Source organism: Nannospalax galili, unplaced genomic scaffold (assembly GCF_000622305.1).
Source record: "Nannospalax galili isolate Female #2095 unplaced genomic scaffold, S.galili_v1.0 scaffold154, whole genome shotgun sequence".
NCBI classification, from domain to species: Eukaryota; Metazoa; Chordata; class Mammalia; order Rodentia; family Spalacidae; genus Nannospalax; species Nannospalax galili.
The window spans coordinates 240,475-267,432 of NW_008335281.1; the positions used below are offsets into that span (position 1 = coordinate 240,475).

At 40.1% G+C, this 26,958-nt stretch overlaps 1 protein-coding gene across 1 annotated transcript in view; it reads right to left on the reverse strand.

Moving 5' to 3' along the window:
* Utrn (utrophin) overlaps positions 1-26,958 on the reverse strand; it is a gene marked incomplete in the record, with an annotated part of 557,450 nt that overhangs the window by 141,972 nt on the left and 388,520 nt on the right. The window contains 1 exon segment of the mRNA XM_029561956.1: positions 4,963-5,092. Coding sequence (XP_029417816.1) covers positions 4,963-5,092 — 130 coding nt within the window.

Genomic DNA, 26,958 nt, shown 5'->3' on the forward strand with positions numbered 1-26,958 from the left:
AATACATGTGACACTGTAATTGTTACTATTAACAACTGCTAACAGAAAAATAAGGGGAAAGGGCTTGCAAGAGAAAAAGACATTTGAAAGAAAAAAATGATGGAGAAAAGTGTTTTTTGGAATTAAAAAGAGATAGAGCCATCTTTGTACCCTAGGGCACCATACACATACCACATTCAAAAAATGCTTATTAAATAGAACTGAAAAACCATCGTATGAATTCTGTTAGCACTAATTTCTCCAACGTTGAGTACTTCGGCGTCACATGGGATGACTAATGCTGAAACGCCCAGGGCTCCTGAGAGCGCTGTGCCTAAGTCATGGTAAACAACACAAGTATAAAAGCTATTATGGATAATTTTCCTCCATTTACTTTTAACAGCAGGTAAAATGAACTACCATTACAGAAAATATACTATCAAAGCGAGAGAGGGGATGAAACAGCTCATCGTAAAACAAAACCAAACCAAAAAACTCAGGAAGTTGAACTGATGTAACTTTTTTCTCTTGCCAGTTAGTTACCCAGATGTGGTATTTGAAAAATGGAACTCAGCAAAATCCTGAGTGTAACAGCAAATGAAGAGTCAAAGGGAAACATCTTTTTAACTCTTAAATGGCTGACCACGAAGAAGTGACAGTAAACTGAAGCTCTGAAGATGTGAAGCACTTGAAGGGTAGGAAAGCAGCTCACTGTAAACAATTCCTCACTTTGCTACAAAGACCTAAGGAGGCAGAAAGGGAGGGAAAGCAGATTCCTGGAAGACTTTAACCTGAGTATCCTAAGACCTGTAAAGACACTTTTCCCCCAAGTTTAAACACGTGAAACTATAACAGCAAACACACCACACACACACACACACACACACACGCACACACACAGAGGTCCCCATCTTGTCCAGGCACAAGTCTCTGATCCTTGAGTGTGTTGCTCTCTCAGCACACTGTTCCTCTCTCGACATTCAAGTTCTCTGCTGAGTCACTGTCCCCATCATGGACATACTTGTCCCCTAGCCTAACCACATCCCCCCATACTCCAATGACTTTCTTAGGAGCAACTGTCTCCTACAAGCCCCTGGGCCTGCATAGGTTTTTGTTTGCTTCCTCGCCTCTTTGTGTTAGCTTTATCTCCAAATAAACTGAATCCTTCTCAGGAATATGTATGTGTCTTACACTTTTTATCCATCCCCAGTGGTGCTCAGTTGATGCATTCCTTCATTCAATAATAACTATGTAATAGGCACCCACTATGTGCTAGATATTACAAAACGCATCAACCAGGGGCTGGGCAGGTGGCTAAACGGAAAAAGTGAATGCCGCACTAGCACAAGGTCCTGAGTCCAGATCCCAGCACATACATGAGAAAGCTGGGTTGCTTTCTGTATCTGAAACCATAGCTCACCTGATCACAGGAATTGGGGTGATACAGGAGTGTGGAGACTGGTGATCCCTGAGTTTAAAGATCAACCAGCCTAGTCAACGGGTAAGTACTAGATTCAGTGAAAAACCCTGTCTCAAAAGATAATGGGGAGAACAACTGAGGAAGATACTCCACACTGACCTGTGGGCACCATACATTTTGCACACATACAATTTTTAAAGCATCAGTGAAGGCATCGTAAGGAGTCTGATTTGACAGGAGGAAGGTCCTCCCGTCTGCAGTAGAACAGTGCGGGCATGTGGCTCACATTTGTAGTTGCTTTTTATGGCCGCTAAGAAATAAATATCTATAAAGGGGGCAGGGCAGGGTGATGAGGTAGAGACAATCAGTAATCCAAGTGACACGTGGTGGCTGCCTGAGCAATACACACTACTGGGAGTGGTGATAAAGGATTCAGTTCTGGTACAGTACGAAAGTAGCAGTGACGGGATTTGCTGATGATGGAATTGATTTGGGTGGTAACAAAGAAGCCCATGGTGGTTCAAAGGATTCTGAGCTGAGCAGCCAAGAGGACAGAACTGCATGAGGCGAGATGCAAAAATTGCAGGGGAAACATGATGCATGGCAGCAGGAGGCAACAGGAGTTTCTAGATAGCTGTGGCACCGGAGCGCCATGAACCCTGCTCATTTATCCTAGAATAGCTGAAGTTAGTTTCTATTTCATCTTAAAAATCAATAACCCTCCAACCATCCCTTTCTGCTTGTGATTTCAGTTTCTCTCTACTGCAGTTACGTTTTAGGGACTCAAGACTGTGAAGAAGAGCAAGTTCTGAGACTAGCTCTAATAAAGAATTCCCTATGATTTGGATGATTTCTTTGCTTTAAAATTCGGTGGTGTTGGTAATCAGGAAAGCATCATTAATCATTTAGCTTAGAAAAATGTTCCTATAGGACATTGGATGTAAAAGCAGAATAATAAAACAATTTCTTTTTTTGTCAGAAAGGGCTCCCTATAGCCCCAGCTGGCCTAGAACTTGCTATGTAGATTAGGCTGGCCTTGACCTCACAGATATCTGCCTGCCTCTGCCTCCTAAGTGCTGGGATTAAAGGTATATACTACCATGCTAGGCCCAATTTCTTTATACTCAACACTTATTTAGGCAACCATGTGTCCTTTATGAATCTGAGCACAAACCTTATACATACACAATGTGGGAAAGAAAATGATGATGCTGGACTGCTCGACACAGAACAAGGAGGGGAGTTTTAGCATCTGATAACCCCCAAAGGGGTGGGGGGGCACATAAGCAATAGCAGCATCTGTGAGGCCTCCAGGAGGACCAGGCTGGGATCTAGACAAGAGTTTCGCGGGGAAACCTCAGGCTTCTCACTTGTAAAGTGAGCATATCTGGCCTATCTCATCTCTCAGGGTCTTTCTTACCCATCTGAACATTCTAAAGGACATCAGCAATCTCTAAAATATTCTTTTGAAAAGGGTTTTTGAAAGTAGATGGAAGAAGAGAATAGACAGTAGTCATAACAAGACAGTTCCAAGATCATTCAAGAAGTAGAGTGTGTACACTGGTTTTAAATATGAAAATCTATGAAAAAAAAGAGGCTTAAAACACAGGAGGTCAAAACATAGTGTGACAAGCACTACCCAAAGTGGCAGCTGCTTCTGCCTAAAACTATCCCACGACCACACAGAAAAGGCTGAGAAACTAGAATTAACAGCAGTGTGTATGCTGTTTCATATTTACATATGTAAATAATATATACATAACAGGGAACAATCTTATTAGCAGGACATTGGTCCCAGGACATGCCTTAGATGTCAAAAATCAGTCTGGGTTGAAGTCCCTTAAATTGAATGGCATCATATCGGAAAAAGCCTGTGTACAACCTCCCATTCACTTTTGATCATGTCTAGATTACTTAAAACACCAACTAGAGGGGCTGGAGAGATGGCTCAGAGGTTAAGAGCATTGACTGCTCTTGGAGAGGACCAAGGTTCGAGTCCCAGCACCGACATGGTGGTTACAAACCATCCTTAACTCCAGTTCCAGGGAAATCCAAAGCCCTCTTCTGACCTCTGCAGCACTGCACAACACGGGTGCACTCACATACATGCAGACAATACACTCATAGACATAAAATAAAAATAATAAATAAAATATTTTTTAAAAAAACCACCAACTAGAATGCAAATGCTGTGTAAATAGTTGCTCTACCGTTTAGAGACTGAATGGTAAGATGGAAAAAGTCTGCATCTATTTAATACTGATGTTAATTATTTTTCTAAATAATTTCAATTCATGTTGGCTGAATCCACAGATGTAGAACTTGCAGAAGAAAGGGCCAACCATACTCAGAATTTAATTTTCAAAGATAGAAATAATAATTGTGAATGATTTTTTGTCTTGGGTTTAGGAAGAAGTGGGAGAGCCCCACCTGACTTGGGTTCCCAGTAGGGGTGACACCACTGGCAGTGGTAGCAATAGCGAAGGGTAGAAAGTACATTGGAAAGGACACTAAAAAAGATTAAGAAAAGCATGCCTTCATGAGAAACCAACTCAGACGAAGAAGGGCCTCTGTGAAGGAAGATCAGAGGGACATGACTCCCCACCCTCAAGCCTGAGGCAGTTCCAGATACAGTCAGGGAAGTGGTTCTCACTGTGCAACCTTCACGAGGAATGAATGCTTGTGGTTTACACAGACAGACATGCCAAGAGGCACTCTTGCATGCCTGCTTTTCCTTTATGATATGGATGGAAAAATTCTTTGAATATGCTTTTTGAAAATGCATCAGAATGCGTTTACTATCAAGAGTGCAAATTTATAATAATGGCATCTTAGTCCTAAAACGCATTACAAATTTTCTCTTAAATTTACTATGTGACAGATTAAGGTAGTTCCTGTTTTAGTTTTAAGCCAAGTACACAGATGCTATAGGCTGTTTGTTCTTTTGCAATGAAATGGTACTGCCTGCTTTTTCAATCATATGTTCTAGATACTTAAATATTTGCTATAATCTATTTAATAGCCTACTCTCAATTACTTATCAAGCAACTTGTTTAAATACGAGTTTTTTGAAAATTTTATTTTATTTTCAATGATGTGTATGTATCTGTATGTGGATATGTGCACGTGAATGCAGCTGCCTGTTGAAGCCAGAGGAACTGGATCATCATCTGGAGCTGGAGCTATAGGCAGTTGTGAGCTACCCAACATGGGTGCTAGGAACTGAACTCAGGATCTCTGCAAAAGGAATACATGCTTTTGTTTCATAGAGAAAATATTTTGTAATTTAGTGTATTCGTTCAGATAAACTCCCTTTTTCCACTGCTACCCAAGGTAGCTAGCTTCCTTTTGAAATAATACTCTGAAGTATGTCATAATTTTTTTTCTCTATTTAAAAATCTAGATACTTGCTAATTAATAATCATGCACTTGATACAGTTTTCGTAGAAAAGTTTCAAATATCATAGCCTTCATGCTGCAAGGAAAAGTCTAATTGGCTTATTGGTGCTGCTGTTTTCCCAAAATGTGTTTTTTTAATGGCATATTAAACAAATGATTCTCACCTGTTTTTGATTGGAGGTTTCTTCTTGGTTCTTCAGGGGCCTCTATGGGCTGATCAGCCAGGAAAACTCGAGCTTGGTCTACAGCATTCAGGACAGAATACTCTTTCTCCTTTAATTCATGTCTCAGTGCCTTTGCAAAAAGAAAGAAAGCAGGATCTGTAAGTGACCTGGTGTGTTCAGCAAAGAATGGAGCATCTTTAGTTTGACCACTTCTGGCCACACCTGTAGAGGAATGGTTAAAAATAACATTTAAACTAAATGTACAAGTAGACGTGCTTTACTGACATGAATAATGAAAAGCATGAAGAGAAGCAAAAAAGACAATTCCTGAAGAACTTAACTATGGGGAAAGAAAGGAATAGTGGAAGGGAAACTTTAAAATATTCACCTATGGGAATCTGCTACAACATATTTGAATTTACAGGATGTGTACTCTTAGAATTTCCTCTAACATCAAGTTGCTAAAACATAACAGCCTGCTCTAAGACACTCTTACAACAGACAAAGATTGCATCAAATGATGCAGAAGAAGGTAATTCACAACTAGTAATGAGATCCTCAGAACTGCTTCATGTTCTTTAGAATACATTAAGAAAAAAAATTAAGAGACAGAAACAAATTAAAGCACATGAAATCAAAACTAAACCAAAGAGAACACATAAAAGACAGTCCCCAATGATCTTAAAGTAGGTTCCACCTCTCATGCCGAGGCAATAACTATTTTTCCCTTGTGAGGTTTTTCATGCAAATCTACTATTCTCAGAACAGCTTGTCTTTAGCACATTTATTCTTTTAAGTAGGGCTAAAATTCCATCCTTACCTCTATAAAATATTTAGTGATTAAGATTCTAATTGACTAGGGTTTAAAAACAACTAAACCCATTCAGGGACCACAAGATACCAGCACACAAAAACTTCTCATGAGCCATTTTTATACTAACTAAATCAAAATTGTTGCTAATATAGTTATCCTTTTAAAATTATACACATTTACATCTTCTGGGCCTAATATCGTGTTTACAGAGCAATTCTTTGGTGATACACTATGAAAATTCAAGAGTTTTTTTCCTTCCTAAAATGCTTCACTCTGATATTGTAGGATCCAAGTCTTTGGACATAACTAACTCTTTAATAGTGTTTGACACAACTATATTTGAATGAAAGGTAATTTGGAGCCTAAATCCTTGTTTTCTATAGTCCATATGAAGTAAAAACTGGAAAAAAAATCTAGAAATACCAGAATAATCATCTCATGTAAAGCTATGAAGATAAACTTGAGAAACATTCTGATGACGAAGCTGATAGGGGCTGTTAAAGATGGAGAGGAGAAAGAACAGCTGGGACAAGTACAGCCAAATGTTATCTGACCTTCAAGCTATGTGCAATTATTATATGACAAGAAATTAAAGGCAAATGAAAGTAACACCCCCTCAAATGGCCAATCCAGTGATTGTGTATAAGAAAGCAAGTTGGAATAAAAACTTCCTCAAAAAATCCATATACAGATTTATGTGTCTTCCCTAGCATTTATCAACAAACCGTGACAACGAAGTGAGCCCAGGCCAGCAGCACCCCAATCAATGAGTATTAAATGCCTGTGCTACAGAACACACAGCCTTCGACACCCCTAATGACCATGTTGGGGAGACATAGCCTTCAACAGTTCTATTGAAGAAATACAGCTTATGAATATGTTTCCAGGGTTTGAGGACTCCAGGAAACAACAACAACAACAAAGGATCTGTCTTCTGACACTTAAAGTTTCCGATATACTGAAAGAAAAGAGACACAAGGGAGTTGGGGGGAAAAGCAGGTTTTCTTCTGGAAATATCTAAATACATTTATGAGTCTTGAGCTATTCTTTCAACAAGATTACTGTATGTTTACATGAAGAAGCTCCAGAGGGATAAAAATACTGCCAGTTTTTATTCAAAAACCACCTGGAAATAAATATAAAATGATATGAAAATCAGATTGCTTAACAAACAGCAGTAAAAAGAAGAGTATATTACAGTGTGTGTGAATGCATATATGTGTATTTAATTTTAATAGTCAAGAGTATGAAGTCCCCAACCTGAATCTAACCAGTAAATTCAGAAGCAACGAAGATTCCTAAAATGATATGCAGGGTTGTTTTGGAATTTTTCTCTGGGAGGGGACACACCAGGAATGTACCCATTCAGCTGCAAGGTGCTGAAGAGAAGGAGAAGGTGCTAGAATGCCATCTCTTCACTCGGGCTCGTCTAAGAGGGGGGGAAAACCCACAGGCAGTATTTTAGAGACACCCAAATGAGAAGCCAGGAAACACCAACAGGTGTGAAGGGCAATGAAAGTGTACAAAACACAAACAGCAGGTGCACTCTGGCAGGGAAGAGCACAGTGCTGGTCCTCTGGAAATAGAAAGTGCTTATGGGCGTATCCCACAGGGCGCATTCAGATCCCATAGTGGAGGAAGGAGATGGGGATCCCTGGGACTTAGCGTACCATATTCTTGATGGGGCCTTTTGGACTATTTAGTTCACAAACTGCCTTGGTGGTGGGGAGGGAGGAGGACAAAGGAGACATTGGTCTTTGAATTCATTTAAAAATTTCTCAAGTCCAAGTAGAAATAAATATTTGCCTCCAGAAAGGCTATCGGTAAAATGAACCCATCAACTCCCCAAGAGGCTGGAATTTTATCACTAGCATAGAGGCCTTCACAACAGAGCTGTTTCTCTGGGTTGTGTTTGCTGTGCGCAGAAAGCTCTGTCCCCAGACGGCTACACTCACATCCTTTAATGCCTCAGACAGATCCATGGACTCATCCTAGTATCACAGTAGCATTTCACCTTTCCCATTCCCTACATTTCCTGGTCCTATTAGTTTGCTTCCCTCTCTTTGTATTTCCCAGACCCATCATTCCCACTATGCAAGGAAAAGTATTCCTTTAGTACATCTGTTTGATCTTTGTCTTAGGTACACTGCAAATTCCAGGGACTTCTGGATTTCTCATGTGGTAAATTAAGCATTTAGCTCAGCTTGACATACTTCATTGTTATAATGGTATCTATTTGAGTCATGCTGAGAGAGAGGTTCATCCTCCAGTGAAACTCATGCACTAGTAGCAGGAAGGAAGATTCCAGTGTGTACACTCGGGAAGCACACACCTCTTAGCACTTGTAAGTGGAGGTAGCTGAGGCTCAAGATACAGGTAGAGGTTAAGTCAGAAAGACCACAGTATGTGCTCTTGTACACTTGACAGACAGTGAGGAGACTGGCCAAGCTTCTGGAGAGTGAGATAGTTGGCTAAGGAAGTGACTTCGGATTCACATATTTGTCTCAATACTATTGGGTCTCCTAGTTTACTAAAACCCAAATCTAAGTATGAGAGAATCCCCCATGGACTGTTTTCATTTCTCACCACATCAAACTCCAATCCTTCACTTAAAAGAAAATCTTTTCAGCACAGAATGCTTGCTGGGGAATGTCTGCTGAACTGCTTTGATATGCCAAGGTACAAAGTATGGCAGGCAAGCAGGGGCAGGAAGGAGGCACCCCAAGTAAATAAAATATTGGGCTCTGACTCTAAAGCCAACTCATTTCCCAGTATCTTAGGGAATAACATACATCCACTTATAATTGGTCATCCTCTATTTTGCAAATTTGTTATTCAATTTGTCCCATTTCAATAATATTTTATTGCATTCAGAAACAGATTTGATTTGCAAATGCATTACACATATAATCATCACACCACCCTTTACCTCTCAATTAGACATAAAACAAAACCTGCATTTCCCTACCACCTGGTGAACATTAATGATAAGTTAATTAGACTCCAATAGGCTATTTTGTATACAAAGCTACAAAGTGGCATTCAGTTTTCAGTTCTAGTATCACATGGCACAGATGTAGGCCACCTTAAATAAATATAAGACAATCTAATTGGACTCTTCCTAGTTTAATGACTTTATATTTTCACTGAAAACAATCCTCTTCCAGACAACAAGTGTTGGTAAGGATGTGATAAATGGAACCTCATGCACTGTGGGTGAGAAGGTAAAATGGCATGACACTTTAGTTTGGTGATTCCTCAGAATGCTAAAACAGACATCATATGACCCAGCAATTCATACCTAGGCACACACAGAACTGAAAACATCTATTCACATAGAAACATAATGTTCATGATAGCATTGACACATAACCATCAATCCAAGCATACAACCCCAATACCCAACTGGTAAGTGGATAAGCTGGTAGATGTACACAGTGGATCTCAGCAATGAAAATGAATGATACACACTACCATTGGATAAACCTTACAAACATGCTCAGCAAAATACACTAGACAGGGAAAGCCTATAGCGGGAGATTTCATTACACAGTCATGTCCATAGAGACAGAAATAGATTAAAAGTTGCTTAGGGTTTGAGCCTTGAAGGGATGGAGATAAATGGGAAATATATTCTCTCTCTCTCTCTCTCTCTCTCTCAAATAAGCCTCATTATATCAAGTAATAAATGCACAGAGAGATGCAAAGTTAGTCATTTTCTTCTAGAAGTTTTGATCCACTTACAGAAAATGTGGAACTGAAATCAGCAGTCTATATGGAAATTCTTGGGGTGCTTGTTAGGTTGGGTAGATTGCTCTTTCTTCTGTATTTATAACTTGTACATTTTTGAGATTGACTTCAAAGCACTGAGCCATGCAAATGCTTAAGCAAAGAAGCTCCATTAAGAAGGATCTATATACCCTATGGCAAGCAGGCCAGCTACTCAGTAAATCTTGCTGTTGGTATGCACTAAACATCTTCAGCATCCTATGACTCTAAGGAACAAATCAATTTGGGTTATGCAAATGGCAAATACATTCAAAAGAACATTCAAGAGAGAAATTGGTATTTAGGGATAAACAATAGTTTGCTACAAAGTAAGTATACACACACATCCTTTAAATTAATGCTTTAAAAAAGAAGAGAAAAAGACATGGGCTGTTCCTAACTACTTAAAATGCACATCTTAACTATAAAATCTTTCCCCAATTTTTGAGAGTGTAAATTCAGAGCTTAATGAACCATAGCAGAAAAACCTGTACTGTTCACTATCTGGGGTCGGGGTGGGGTGCGGGAGAGAAGAATTTCATCTCAAGAAGAGAGATGAACTACAACCGCCCATCTCAGAAAGATGGGACCTTCAGAACTAATCAGGAGGCTAGCATCTGGCATTGCATTCTGTTTCAGCCAAGCACCCCAAACCAGTCCGGGAGCATGAATGAGGTCTCGTTTTGGTCTCTCCATGGTACTCCTGCTCCCAGCCTATGTGGCTCTAATCTCTTCCCTCAACTCTGATAATGGCCAGTGGCTCTGAATATTTACTCTGGTTTGCTGGGTGTCACCTAGCGATGGCAATTCATAGTCACTCAGCAACTGGAGGTACAGGAAGGACGTCATGGTATTTGTGGAAAGCAGGTAGACACTGCCAGCATTAAGGGCAGCGTAAAGCATATGCATGGCCACCCACGTTTGGCTTGTAAGGTAGCTAGGCATGAGAATGCTGGGCAAAAGGGCAATGTCGGCAGAGGGAACATCAAGTACAAATGCCCCAAGACAGGGCTAAGTGGGCACTGCTTAGAGACTTGTGAAGTCAACATCAAGGATAAAGGGTGACTCCTGTGAAAATGCTTTAGATTCTGAAAGTTATGGGGTAAGGAGTCTTTGTGTTTGCAGGGAAAGCTACCTGGCAAACACATGTCCTCATGTTGCAGACATCTGGTTACTTTGCTACATATGGACGGCTTGGCGGATGAGCTGAAAGTTCACGTGTGCTTGTTCATCATGATTCACGTCAAAATTTGATTGCTATTGTGGCAGTGCTGGAACATGGAGTGTGAGGTTTTTGTCTGTTTATTGTTTTGTTTTTTTGAGACAGGGTCCCAGGTCCAGCCGGCCTGGAATTCACTATGTAGACCAGGCTGGCCTCAATCTCACAGAGATCCACCTGTTTCTACCATGTCTAGCACACGAGTCATTTAAGGCAGATTAATGTCTTTCTTGCAACACTGGATTAGTTTTTCCAGAAAATGGATCAGCCCTCACAGGGCCAGTTGCTATACACAGCAGGTTAGGTCCTTTGTTCCCTCCCTTGCTTTCACAAGCATCCACTGGCTTCCTGCCATCAGTTGACAATGAGGCCCTCATCAGATGCAGTCCTGCTTCTAGAACCATGAGCTAAATGAGCTACTTTTCCTTATAAAATATCCACTCTCAGTTACTCTGTTATAGTGTATGAAAATGGGCTAATACACCATTCCAGCAAATATATGAGGAAACCCTCTATATTCTTCCAGACCAACCAGTAAAAAGTGAAATTTTGGCTTATAGGCATTGGACTGGACTCAGCTGGAAGAAGGAAGAAGATGCAGGAAAACTTCAAGAAGGAAGCCAGACACTGTATTTTAAAACCCGAATGTTCTCAGGGGTTTATTAGAATCTCATAATCCTCGAGAGTCAGGGATAGTAAAGGGAGAACACAATAATAATTGTTTCCATAAAAAATGAAATTCCACTTAGATGGGCATGCTGGTATTTAACAATAATCCCAGCTCTCAAGAGACTGAGGCAGGAAGATTACAAGTTCCAGGTCAGCCTTGGCTACATAGTAAAACCCTATCTCAGGAGAAGTTTAACTTTTCTTCCTTGCTAAGGTGCTAAGAAAACATCATAGATTCTTTTCCATCAAAATAATGAATTTAAAATATACATTAACCTCATATAATATATAAATAAATAGGTTAGGCATAAAAAGAGGTTAAGAGGGGCATGGTGGTGCATGCCTTTAATTTCAGCACCTAGTGGGAGGCAGAGGCAGGTGTATCTCTGTGAGTTGGGGGCCAGCCTAGTCTACTCAGTGAGTTCCAGACCAGCTGGGGCTACAGGGACATCTCATATGAATAAATGAATGAATAAATAAATAGATTTTTAAAAAGAGATGACAGTTAATAAGCTATGGTCCCAGACCTTAAGAAACTTGCAATCCAAAGAGGGAAGGAAAAATTGTAGCATGTGATTAATTGTCATCAAGCTTTCAAAAACACAAACAGGACACTAAGGATCCCACTATGCACAAACAGAACACTCAGGATCCTGCTGTGCACAAATAGGACACTAAGGATCCTACTATGCACAAACAGAACACTCAGGATCCTGCTGTGCACAAATAGGACACTTAGGATCCTACTATGCAATAATACACAAGGCAATAAGGAAAAGCAACTTCTCAAAACATGAGCTACTTAAAAGCATATGAACATTTTTTGCATTCTCATGTATGTGCAGTGTGCATGTGTGTATGTAGGTTTTGCATGTGTTTGAGAACACATGTAGGGGGCATGTGCCTGTGCATGCATGCAGAGGCCTGAGACAGAAGTAAAAAAAAAATCATCTTCCATTGCTCTTTCATCTTATTCATTGAGGCAAGGTCTCTCAATCAAACCCAGAGCTTGCTGATATGGCTGTTCTCATCAGCTAGCTTGCTCTGGAGATCTTCTGCCCACATCTTCCTAGGCTGAAATTATTGGCAGGCTGCCACACCTACCCATCTTGGGTTCTAGGGATCCAATCTCCAGTCCTCACACTTGCCTGGTAAGGGTTTTAACCACTGAACCATCTCCCTAGCCTCTTTGGAACTTTTCACATGAACTATGGGTTGAAAAATAACTGACTGAACTTAGAGGTAATTAAGGGAAAGCAACTAAAGAAGCCAGAATAAGCAAGAGTGAAGTCACACAGCCTCTCTCATTCTTTTGCCTAGCTTGTGCCTTCTGTGTGCTTACTGGAATTAAATCGAGCCTAGGATGAAAGCCTGAATATAGGTATCAGAATTTTGTTACCGAAGTTATAAATTTTATTCCTACAAGAATATCTCAGAACCCAACATCCCTTCCTCCTGCCTGACCTCCCTGGCTCTTTTAAACAATAGGGTTGAACGCACTATTGCTTATTCAACTGGGAAAGCTTCGAGAGATTCTCAATTATCCCTTAATGGTCAGGGAGCATTTCTTTCCATCAGCTAGAACTTAGTAGAAAGGCCAGGGATTAAGGACTAAGGTGGTATAAAGAAGTGGCTGGCATGGCTGAGGTCAGACACCCTCAGAAGTCAGTCTGAGCTCTACACTTTCATCCCCAGAATACCATCAGCTTGGTGTTATGGCCATGCTGCTACAGGCAAACAGCACAATGTCAGTTATTCTTGGCAGCACCAACACGAATAGGATCCTGCAAGTCTCTCCATAAGAAAACAGTTCTAAGAGGAGCTGGCAGGAGGTGAAGGATCCTCTTAGTCCCCTTGTGTCTTGAACTAGGGACCCTCATGCTAGACTGAGACAAGGGGTAAAGAGATGCAGATGTCACTGTGTACTCAGTCCTGGGTGTTGTATATGTCTTTAAATAACAACTCTGCTTTCCTTCCACCAACCCAAAGCCTTCATCCAAATGGTCTGTATACCAAAAGTCAAAGTTTGTTAGGATGTCCTTTTATTAAACCTTTCTAAGGGTTAAAGAGATGGCTCAGTGGTTAAGAGCACTGGCTGCTCTTGCAGGGGACCTGGCTTTGGTTCTCAGAACCCACATGGCAGTTAACAACCACTATAACTCCAGTTGCAGGGGATCCAATGCCTTCTTCTGAACTCCATGGGCATTGCATGACACAGGTACAGCTTTTGGTGATTCTCCTGTCCATTCCCCTATCCCAGCAGGGGCGCACTGGGATTTCAGACACTTAGGCTACTGCACCCAGCTTTTATGTGGGTTTTGGAGACCTGAACTCGGGTCATCAGTGCACCAAAGCTCATGCACCAAGAGCTTTATCCAGTGAGCCATCTCCTTAGCCCTCAATCAACTTTTGGGAAAATGAATGAGATCTTTAAAATAATGCTTGGTGGTATAATAAAAATAAGATTAAGACCTCCGGGCAAAAGCTTTTTGCAATAGTCTAGTCTACAACATGTAGGCACAGATCTATCTAGCATGAGGCCCCGGTCTTGCTCTTTAACTCCTGTGCAAATCAGTAACACCTCTTACTTTAATAATTTGTGTGGGACAGTGAAGGGGACATGCAGAAACTACTCAGTGCTGTGGAACAAGTTACAGAGATGTTAAAGTCTTACTGCCGTTCTCTGCGACCCTTAAGGCTGGGTATACTGTGCTGCCACAGGCCCAAAGCAACAGGACCAAGTGACCATCAACTGAAACCTCCAAGACAGAGTCAAAATGAAACTTTTCTCCTTGCAAGTTACTTATCTCGGGTGTCGTCACAGTGATTGAAAGCTGACCAACACTTTCGTGCAAGAAAACCCAAGTCATTTTATCTGTAGCTTTAGATGACCAGTACCGGTACCCAAAGCTATGGTTTGAATCTTAAATATCTCCCAAAGGATCAGATGGCACAGACTAGGTCACCTGTCTGCGGCCATACTGGAAGATGGTAGAAACTTCAGGAAGTAGGACTTAGTAGAAGGAAGTAAGGTCACTGAAAGTGTTCCCTTGTAGAGTATACTGGTTTCTGAAGCCCTTCCTCCTATTATTTCTGCTCTATGGAAAAAGAGGCAAGTAGCTCAGTTCCACCATGCACCTCCCACCAACCCCACTGAGATACTATCTCTCACCACAAGCCACAAAATATCAGAGCCAGTCAACTATGGACTGGGACCTCTGAACCATGAGCTAAATTAAACCTTTCCACTTAAAAAATATTTTATAGCTGGGCGTGGTGGCACACACCTGTAGTCCCAGCACTTGGGAGGCAGAGGCAGGTGGATCTCTGTGAGTTCAAGACCAGCCTGGTCTACATAGTGAGTTCTAGGACAGCTGGGGCTATAGGGAGATCCTGCTTCAAAAAGACAAAAAAAAAAAAAAGACCAAAAAAATTTTTAGTTATTATTATTTTATGCCTATGAATATATTGCCTGTATATAGGTAGATGCAGCTAGTGCTCTTAATGGCTGAATCATTTCTCCAGCCCCTTTGTTTAAAAGTATTTTATTTATTATTTTAAGGCATTATTTGTTTATTTATTTTTATTTTATGCATATGAGTGGTTTACCTGCATGTATGTAAGTGCACTCATGTTGTGCAATGCCTGCGGATGTTAGAAGAGGGCATCGGATTTTCCTGGAACTGGAGTCATGGACAGTTGTTAGCCACCATGTGGGTGCTGGGGATTGGACCTGGGTCCTCTGCAAGAACAGCCATTTAACCACTGAGCCATCTCTCTAGTTCTTTCCACTTTTTAAGTTGGCTATCTCAAGGATTTTATTACTGCAGTGAAACGCTTACTAGCACACCAACTCTCCCTAAACAGGAAAAAATGAAGTTAATTAGCTCTTCTAATGCATAAGTTACTTAATTCTAAAAAAATGAAAAACTTTGTGATTCTCCAAGATTAAGCTGAAATATTTAGGACATCAAAAACTATGTTGCAATACATCTGTATCACTTTAGATTCTTAGAAAGTGAAGAATTAATGTGTCTTTTTTGAGCTAATCTGTAGCAGAACAGAACATCAAATCACAGCTCTGGGGAGGGAACAGTGATCAAGTAGATCACATCACAACTGATAAAAATAGCAAATCTCTCCAACTGTGAATTCACCGGCCATGGACAATTTTTTTCCTTTTGTCTAGGCATGGCTAAAGCAAACACATCCCCAAAATTCTCCTTTGTTTTCCCTCTGAAAGGAGAGAACCTTCTTCATTTAAGCATGTGCTATTCTAAAACTGCTGTCAGAAATTCCATACTAGCTGTGGAATACCAGCACACCAGGGCCAAGAAAACAAGGATCAAAAGCAAGAACACACAGGTGAGAATGCAGTGAAACCTTCAAACGTTCTAGAGGGAGGAAACTGGTTTGATCATTTGGGAAACATAAGTTGGCTAGGGAGTAATTACTACAGTCACAAGTTGTGAAATGAGAATCTCATCTTTGGAGATAGATCCTACAAAAATGAACCAGAAAAAAGCTACAAATGCAAAATTGTTCAGTACAACATTATTTATGACTTTAAAACTTGAGAACATTGGAGCTGGAGATGGCTCAGTGGTTAAGAGCACTGGCTGCTCTTGCAAAAGACATGGGCTCGACTCCCAGCACCCACATGGCAGCTAAAGACCGTCCGTAAGTCCAGTTCCAGGGGAATCCAACACCCTCTCCTGATCTCTGCATGCACTCCAAGTCACGACACGATGCACTTGCATGCAGGCAGGCAATACACTCATACACATAAAATAATAACAAATAAAATATTTTTTTTAAAAATTGAGAGCAACTTAAACAGCCAACTCTTGAAAAGTATTCACACCCACTATGGTACAGCCATAGGGTCATTATGTAACCTTGAAAAACTATCGTGATGATCACAAAGCACGTCACTGATGGAGGAAGCACATCACTGGGGGCGGGCAGTTCACAGCCTTGCCCCACTTCCAGTTTACTCTCCCTGCTTTGTAAAAGAACATGGCTGAAGGTAGGAATGCTCAGCCCCCTGCTCCTACAGCCATGCCTCCCACTTGCTGCCATGCCTCCAGGCCACGATAGAGTCCAACCCCCTCCACCCTGGAGCTGTATGCCAAAATAAACTTCCAGAAGTTCCTTTGGGTCATGTTGTTTTATTGTAGCAACAGAAAGCAACTAAAACATTCACTTTTACTGCAGCATTGAGGATTAAACAGAGGGTTTTATGCAAGAGAGTCAAGAGCTCTACCACTGGGCTACATTCCTAGCATGATTTCTACTTTGTATTTTGAGACAGAGTCTCATTCAGTTGCCCATGCCAGCCTCAAACTCATTGTATGTGTACCCCAAGCATCACTTAAACTTGTGATCCTCCTGCCTCAGCCTCCTGAGAAGCTGAGATTACAGACCTGCTCCACCAAGGCCCAGCTAGTCATTATTTTATAAAATCTTTATATTATTTTCATGATTAAAAATTATACCTAATAGAATATCTAATAGTGAAGTTCATTAATCATTGATGAAATTACCCTTTAAACTGTACATTTTAAATTAACTTAGCCCTTTTCATTGAGAAACAAAAATGCATAAAAAGCTTATACAGCATGTTGCTTTGAAATAATGTCTACGCTGGAATGGCACACTAGCTATTTAGCATCTGCATTACCTCATACTTTAACTTTTTATGGTGAAAACATAGAACACATTCAGCAAGTTTCAAGAACATATTGTTATTATAGTCTCCATATTGTACAACAGAACACTTAAGAAAATTTCTACTTTTAAAGAACAGTATTGTTAAGAATTACGTTTGTGTATTAAAAGCTGAAGTTTCCTTCTGTTACACTACGTAAAACTTTTTCACTAGGTTTTCCTTCAATGACTTCTCTGAGGTCAGACTTATTTAAAAATGAAATACAAAGAGATAGTTACTGAATAAGAGAGCCCATATGTTTGAATTCCTATGTTTGTGAAGAATCTTAACTTATTCAGTTTCTAAGCATATCTGATTTGGGGGGGTGTCCTAATTTGTTTCTTCATTGCTGTGACAAAACACTCTGACAAATACCAACTTGGGGAGGAAAGGGCTTATTTGGCTTACATCTCTCATGTCAAAGTTCATCAGGAAGCCCAAGGTAGGAACTCAGGGCAGGAACCTGGAAGCACAACTGACCCCTTGTCAACTTGACACATAAACACATCACTATTAAATCATAACCCTTCCAATTCTTGTCCCCAAGACATGATGTTAACATTAATATCACAACATAAGACAGTACAACCTTAAAAACCCCACAGTTCTTAAAAAATCCAAATACCTAAAAGTCCATAGTCTTTTTTAAAAGTCTCTTAACTGTGGGTGGGCTTCTGTAAAATCCAAAACAAGTACTGTCTTATTTCAAAGGGAAGAATCGGGCACACCTAAGCAAAACCAAAGTCCAGCAAAGTAGCTCAAGGCTGGACATCTGGGATTCACTCATGATCTTTTGGACTCCAAAGGGCTCTAGGAGCTCCACTGCTCTGACTTTGCCCTCCACAGCACTGCTTGTCTCGCAGACCCATGCCAGCTCCATTCCATACCTACTGTGGTTCTTGGTGGTCATCCCACAGTCCTGGCATCTCCAAAAAGCTGGGGTCTCCACTGAAACTGAGGCTACACCTTCACCAATGGCCTCTTCTTGCATCTTAGGGTGCAAAGCCTCAGATTCTCTCCATGGCCCCTTCAATCCTGGGGTCTTCACCACAACTGAAGCTGCACTTTCACCTATTGCCTTTCTGACCTCTCAGAGTGCCAAGTCTCAGCTGCTCTCTGTGACTTCTTCACACTTTCAAGACCAGAACCATGCAGGAGACTCTTACACATTACCAAGTCCTGCTTCCAGCTAGAGACCAAGGTTTGCATCCCCTCTGTGTGTTGACCCTTAGGAAATACCTCCCAGAAGACTCCACCACAGTGATGCTGGTTTCTTGTTACTTACAGCTGATTTTTCAGCCCCAGCGAACCAGCATCAATTGCCCCAGTAAAGCAAAGGTTTTGCTTCAGGTTCTGGTCTCTTAATCACAGCTGATTCTTCAGCCCCAGCCGACCAGAACCCAAAGATTCTCAATTCAAAACATCACAGAAACAGCCCTGATAGTCTCTGCTTCCCTTTGAAACTTCACAAGCCAGGCCTCCATTGTTCACAACTCTTTCGGCATAGCAGTTCAAGCTCCACAGCAACAAACACTAAGTACTCAATGGCTTTTTCAGCCCAAAGTTCCGAATGCTTCCACAGTCCTCCCAAAAACAACTGGGCCAGGTCTGTCACAGCAGTATCCCACTTTCTGGTACCAATCTTGTGGTACCAGGAGTCGTTATAGAGAAACAGAATTGAAAGGATGAATTTCTTTAATGGGTTTGTTGGTATCTGGAGCAGGCTCTCCAACTCAGTGTCTTCAGGTAGCATGGAGAGCACTGAAAACCCATGGTGTAGACTATCTGAAACAATTATGGAGATAAACACATTTGAATCTCCTAACTCACCTCTTGTGAAGAACAAGTCAGCGAGCGGCGATCCTCCACAGCCTGTGCTTCAGCTCCTACCTCCAGGTTCCTGCTCTGAGTTCCTACCTTGAGCTCCCTGATGAACTGTAACCTGGGAGATGTAAGACAAATAAACCCTTTCCTCCCCAAGTTGGTAATGGTCAGAGTGTTTTGTCACAACAGCGGAGAAGCAAACTAGGACGGGGGTGAGAAGAGGCAAGTACGCTGGGACAGCCTAGCAAAGAAAATAAAATAACAAGGTGTATTTCAGACGATATAAATAACCAGAGATTTGCCAGATCCCTTCCTCTCATATGAAGACCTTTTGCAGTCCCAATGTGAACAATTTAGGCAATATTAAAACAGGGAAATGGTAAGTTCTTGGCTGGGCACGGTGGTACAAACATAACCTCAGCAATGGGAGGCTAAGGCAGGAGCAGTCTAGAGTTCAAGGCAAGCCTGGGCTAAAGGCAAAGATCCTGTCACAAAAAGAAAAGAATTCTCTTAACTGACTACATGTTAAAGTATAACTGTGTTAATAGATTTTCTTATACTTCAAATATTTAATATAATTATCATAAAATTATCTCTAGTTACTGATGGAAGATCCTTACATTTACAAGGAAAGTATAATTTCCAGTATAGATCCAGCTACTTAAAGTAGAAAAAGGAGCTGATGAAATAGTTCAGTAGGTAGAGTACTTGCCTAGCTTGCACCAAGTCCTGGGTCCAACCCCCAGCATGGCATAACTTGGGCATGGTGGTGCGCACCTAAAATCTCAGCACTAGGAGGTGGAGGCAGGACAAATAGTTCAAGGTCATTCTTAGCTACACTGCAAGTCTGAAGCTAGCTTGGAATACATAATCGAGACTCAGTTTAAAAAAAATAAGTAGAAATGTTTTCAAAATGTCATTTTCTTTGGTATATGAACAAATAAAACGGATTACTTAGAGATAAAGAGACAAGGGAACATTCCTACCTAAAGTTATCTTCTCTTCAGGGATATTTTACTTGGTTTGCATTCAATAAACATTGACTGAGCATATGGAGTTGCAGGTAAAAAGAAACAATACCAAGTCATCTAGCGCACTATCTTGGAAGACAGCTCCCCTGGAAAGGTGCCGTCCAGCAAGCCTTGAAAAGAGCTAACCATGTGGACTCCAGGACAGATGCAGCATGGCTCTGATTGAAAGTACGGCAAGGGATCAGCATGGCTGAAACCAATCCCACAGGCCTGTCATGAGACTGGATTCAAAGGGAGTCACTGTAGAACTCAGTTTATTTGAACAGGATCACACTGACTGCTGTGCTGGGAACTTTAGGGAGAGAAGAACGGTGAGGGTGAGAAGTGGCTGATTCAGATTCTATATCTTGAACAGAGATCCTAGAAGATTTCCTAACAGATAGGCCAGAAAGACGGGGATCAAAGTGATTATTATTTTTATTTTTAACCTAAGCAATTAAAATCACATTTGTCCATGTGAAATCGAGAGATCTTGGTAGAATGCAATTGACTCTGGTGTATATATGCATGTTGGCCTATGAGTGCAAGATTAGACTCCCATGTAGAGGAGACACATGAACACATGCAAATATTTGGGAGTGGTTAGCATCAGATGGAGTCTAAATTCAGGAAGGACTATGTACAAATAAGTTGGCTCAGTCTGGCTCACTTAGTGCATCCCAACTTAAAAGCAGGGCAAGAAGAGGGGACCAGATAAGAGACAGCAGGAATTGTCAGCGAGATGAGGAGAAAACCAGGGCTGTGTGACACCCTAGAAGTCAAGTAAAGAGAGAGTACAGGGAACAGTGACCAAGTCACCAGGAAAGCTGAGAACCAGGTGTGAACCACAGACCAAGACTCAGCCAGCCCTACCATCTAATAAGAGACATGCGACTCAGTGTGAGGCTCATCTTGGCTGTCTTGAGGAGACAGAAGATACCTGAAATAAGTTTTTACAATCTTTCATTATTATAAAAGTATCATGGTTTATATCTGTCAGCGCATATACATAAGAGTCCTTTATGCAAGCATGTCTCACTATGTAACTGCAGATTCTTGTTCAGGGTGAAAATGCAGGAACTCTTATCCAAATATTAGGAATTTCAAGATAGCAGCAGGCATTCAAGTAAGTCCAGGACCCTTCTTAAGAGCAGACCCTGGTGGGACTGCACTGGATGATCCAGAAGTTGGCATTAGACCCACAGTGTCCAAACTGTAGCAGGTTAGAGGTGCTGTGTCTCTTTAGCTTTTGGTTCCGAAAAGAGTCTACTTAACTGCTTAGCAGGAAATAGAAGGAGAAAAAAATAAATGGTGAAAATGTAAGAGAATCTGCTGGAATGTAATTTGCTTCGCCTCGCCTCCCAACTTGCTTTCAAAGCTAAATCAGCATATATGGATCTTAAGTCATTTTATTATGATAGCAAAGAAGGTCAGAAGAGTCATTAAATTTGATAGCACTAATAAAACTGTAAGAAAAAAGAGAAAACAGGATTATGTTCCATTGGTATGCAGACAAAATTTCTAAAAAATTCTCTTTTATAGTGCATGGTGCTGTAAAAGTGTTGGTTAATGTCCCTATATGATCAGTTAAATGTGTAAATTCATTTTGTTTCCTCCCCACAGTCATAAAAGATAAAGCCTAAGACAGAATACTAAGTATGAATGTTAAAAGAATGACAGTACTCTCCAGTTTCTCACAGTAATAGCACAGTCTTTCCCTTGCACTCTTGAACACACACACACACACACACACACACACACACACACACACACTCCTTCATCACACAAAGACATCAGTAACTTCTATTGTCAGGCACTACCCTAGGTGATAATTGTGTTGCTTCTCATTCAGCTTTACTCTAAATACTGGGGCGGGGGGGGGAATAGAGGACACAGCACCCTTTGCTTGAATGCATACTCGGAGAAATACAACCACTAATGTGCAGGATTTTACCCCCAGGAGTGTGGATACCACTCTCTAATGACTTCTTATTCCATGGACTCTCAGCTCAAAGCTTCTGGAAGCATTTCCTTATCATCTAGAGCACAAAGACTCAATGCATCTATGCTCCCTGGCTTCATGTCCATGTTCTTACTGCACAGCTTTTGACATCAACTGTAGCTACTTCTTGTCAAGCCTGTCCCTGGTGCTAAGCAAAGAGCCCCGTGAAAATAAGAACCATCTAGTGAGTGCTGTGTGCCTGGTACCTAACTAAGGATGTCAAATACCAGGTGCAACATGGAAATTGAATGAATTGAACTGTTAGATAAAGGAAACTGTCACTAAGCAAAATAGATCTAGAGAGAGTTCATCAGGATGGGGCTGGTTGGTTTTATAAAGGTCCATTTCTTGCCTAAGTGTGGTCTCATACTTCATTCCATCACCAGAGTGACAGCTATGAGGCTACCTCCTGTCCCTCTAAACATATATATATATAATTTATCAGGCTTAGAACACAGGACACATGCAGCCAGCTAAATGGCAAATGGCTGGTAGGTGCAGGTCCTGTGGAAACCTGCTGATTCAGGCCTGCACATGAGGAACTGCTTTACTAGTAGACCTTAGGGAGTTGTGTGTCTCTGTAAAGGAAGTCAACACAGTGATGAAGGTCATAGGGAATTTAGAATTTTTTACATTTTATTTTAGAAAATGGGGCAGAAAAGATAGTTCAGTTGGTAAAATGTTTGCCTTGTAAGCAAGAGGACCTGAGTTTGAGTCCTAGGATCTACTTTTTAAAAGCCAGGTATAGTGATTGCAATCCCAGCACTTGGAAGGTGAAGAGTAGGAGACAGGTGGGCCTTTGGGGCTTACTAGTCAGCTAGTCAGCCAGCCAGTCTAGCCAATGAAAGACTCTGTCTAAGAAAAAAAAAGATGGACAGATCTTAAGGACTGATACCCAAGGGTGTATCTAGCCTCCACACGACTCTGCACATGCATGCATAGGTATACACACACACACACACACACACACACACCATTAGAAGCAGCCAATTTTCTATCATAGGAAAATTTTATAACACACAGCAAGATCTCAAAATTACAGGTTTGCAGACAACCTCCGATTCCTACGCCCACATCCACATGCTGCCTAAATTTAACAGTGAGGTATTGTTTTAAAGACAATATTAGAATCTGCTATTTTAATGAGAAAAATTTTCTAATGTATCTTGACAATTTGGTTTAAGCCCCAAATGTCCTGACTCTTACATAATAAAACTTGGATATAAGAATTAAATTGAGTTAGGGAAAGGACAGAGTGGCCCTGAGGGAAAGGACACACATAAAAGAAATTATACTTGAATCATGCAATTTAATTATTCTTGGTGATTTGCTTTTACAAAACCAACATGAATTTTATTGGGAAAAGGGTGTTAGAACTCTAATAATTGTCTCAGCATAACTCAATATTTACACTGCTATGAAAATAAAGTGCAAATTGAACAGTAAAAACTACATCTATAGTTTTAGACAATCTTGGAATATCTGAATGAAGTTAATTCATAGAATTATATATTAATACCATAGGTGTTTTGTAAGTAATTACTGACCTGGTGACAGTCTATTCTTGAAAGTAAAGCTGCACATTAAGTCACCTCACTTTCTATAAATTTGCAAAGTAAAGCTAAAAATTTGATTAAATTTTAGATGGGTAAGCTGGGTGTGGTGGCACACATCTTTAATCCCAGCAGTTGGGAGGCAGAGGCATGTGAATTTCTGTGAGTTCAAGGCCAACCTGGTCTATATAGTGAGTTCGAGGCCAGCTGGGGATACAGGGAGACCCTGCCTCAAAAAAATGATTAAAAAATTTTAAATGGGAATATTCAACATTCTTCATTAATTTTACAAGGAACAAAACACTATATTATAAAGTACTAATTTATTTTAACATTAAAAATGTTTTTATTTGTTATTTTTATTTTATGAGTGCATTGCCTGCATGTATGTGAGTGCACCCATGTCATGCAATGCCGCAGAGGTCAGAAAAGGGCTTTGGATTCCCCTGGAACTGTAGTTAAGGACGGTTTGTAGCCACCATGTGGGTACTGGGAATTAAACCCGGGTCCTTTGCAGGAGCAGTCAGTGCTCTTAACCACTAAGCCATCTCTCCAGCCCCATTATTTTAACATTTGAAGGAATTAAATGTGTACTTACATGATGAAAGCAACATGACTGTGTTGTCTACCAAACCTATAAACACTGGAATGTAGCTCATAACATAATTCAACAAATTAATCCTATGTAGAAAGGGGGGAGGGTCAGCACTGTTGGGCTGTGTTGGATAGTAAATAACAGGCATTAACACAGCTTTATTTCATTGAAACAGTTCATCCTATATAGAACTAAGATATAAATGGTGAAAATCAAGACAGACTGTGATAAGTGTCAACTTCATATAATCTAGAATTATCTGGAAAGAGAACTTCAGTGAGGATCTGCCTAGATTAGGTTGGTCTGTAGGCATGTTTGTAGGGGATTGTCTTGATTGTATAAACTGATATGGAAAGTAACAGTCCAAAAGTGGGTGGTGTCATTCCCTAAGTTTGATTTCTGAATTGCATAAGAGTAGAGAAAGAGATCTGGGAAGTCAGCGTACATACATTTATTTATTTCTCTCTACTCTTGACTGTGGATGTGATGTGATCAGCTGCTTCCAATTCCTGCCACAGTGATGTCTCTGTAAGGATGGACTGTACCTTGGAATTGTGAACTAAAATAGATCCCTTCTCCTCTAAGTTGCTTTTTGTCAGGGTATTTAACCAGAACAACAGAAAAAAAATTAATACACAGACTCTGAGCAATTACAAGAGAAAATATCAGCTTTCATTTACTGACATTTTACTTTCTGCTCAGTCATGCACCAAATAATTCACTGATAAGCCCTAAGCAGTATTATTATCATTTGATATATCTTTATGGAAGTACAGGCAGTTTATTGAGCATATGAAAGATACCGAGGTTCCATAATTCAGCATTTACACTGAAGAAGGGAAGGATGCCCAGCCATGATGGGCTCACTTCAGCAAGGAGGGAAAGGCTTTGAGCAGGGACTTTGCATGGGGCCTCACTTCCTACTCATCACCTAGGTCCTGTTGCATTTTCCCAGTAGCATCAGCCTCATTGGCTACCTTAAAAGTGGGGAATCTCAAAACTATTGCCTACACTGTTAAATATAGAATATTCCTTTTGGATACAGCCAGCAAATCAAAACCACAGATCTCTGAAGAACGGGAGATACTACAATGTATCACTGAAGTATAAAGGCCAAGTTTCATTGCTTTTTGTATATAAGCATTAACTTTAACATATAAGGTATTCAGGGAATAGCTTTTAGAAAAGTGTCATTAAATCGTTAGTGTATCTATAAAGGACCAGGAAGTTAATGATTATATACAAAAAAGAGGAAGCAGATGTATTCCTATAAAACAACCCCTAAGTATGTAGGTTTAATATAGATAGATAGATAGATAGATAGATAGATAGATAGATAGATACTAGCCTCTCAGTACAGTTAACTGTGACTGCAAAATCACACTACATAGGGAATAAAGTCATAAAATGCAAATGCAAAGTAACACATATCAATTTACTTCCTTTATTTTTCAATGATGGAAGCATTCAAATATTGACAATCTTTAAAGGAATTTAGACTCAAGGTTAAACATATATAATTTGCCAATTAACCTCTGACAAATCAACTCACTGCAGTACATGCATATTAACCTATAGGCCTGGCTTTTCCATGATAAGGTGTTGTGGGGGAGGTGAGGCACGTGAGTGGGGGTGAATATAAACAAGGTACCACTGCAATAGTATCCATAAATAAAAGATGGATAAAATGTCATGATCAACCCCATTATTTGTAGACTAACCAAAAGTTTAATTTAAAAAAGAACAAGAGAGGCTGGAGAGATGGCTCAGCAGTTAAGGGCACTGGTTGCTCTTGCAGAGGACACAGGTTCGGTTCCCAGCACCCACATGACAACTAACAACCACCTATAACTCCAATTTCAGAGGCTCTGACACCTTCTTCTAGCACTGTAGACGTGGGTACATTTACATACAGATTAAATACTCATACACATAAAATTAAATAAATAAATCAAAAAGTAAAGAATAAAAAATAACTCATAATCTCTTTGTCAGTTTCCCAAAAAATCTTGTTTCAATGACTTCATTTAATTTTCTGAGTAGACTGAGGTAAACTTTAAAGCTATCAACAGGCTAAAATAATAGATGTTAAGTTATGGCACTAAAACTCATAGTCCCAAACATAATAAGTTTAAGGAAAAATGAAAATCTAAAGCAACTAAAATGTAAAATGTGTTTGGAGATACAGCTTCTAGTTTAAAAAACAACTCCATGGCTATTGCTCAGTGAGCACTGTCTGTACTATGCTAGAGAGAAGAGGCAAACTCAGGCCTATGTAGGCCCATGTTCTGAATGCTCAACAGGAGGTATCTCTGAGTGTTGGATAATATTTCAGAATCCACATGAGAAAAGCCCTCAGCAAAAATTCAATCAATTTGATTATATAAATTGATAATGATAGAGATAAATCTATACATACAATTACTTTAAATTATTCAAAAGACTTTTTAAATCAATGAGAACATACAAAGCAATAATGATATAGATTAATATATATATATATAGACAGATCTCAGTAGTACTAGATGCACATAACATGCAACAATTCAACATTCATTTAAGCTACTAAGATGCAGCTTTATATTTTCTAAACATTGTATATGATGATGCCACTGGTAATTTTATTTCAAAACTGAAAGTACTTGTTTGAGTAACACAAGCCCACATGATTTTTCACATATATGTTGTAGATGTGTACATTTGTTTTGTACACAATACAGATTGCTTTTTACACTGATCTTTATATGGCATTCAAAATCTACCTTTTTGAAATAGTTTGTCTTAGAAAAATAATAAATCAGTGTTAATTTTTCTCTCTCTTCCCTTAAAAAT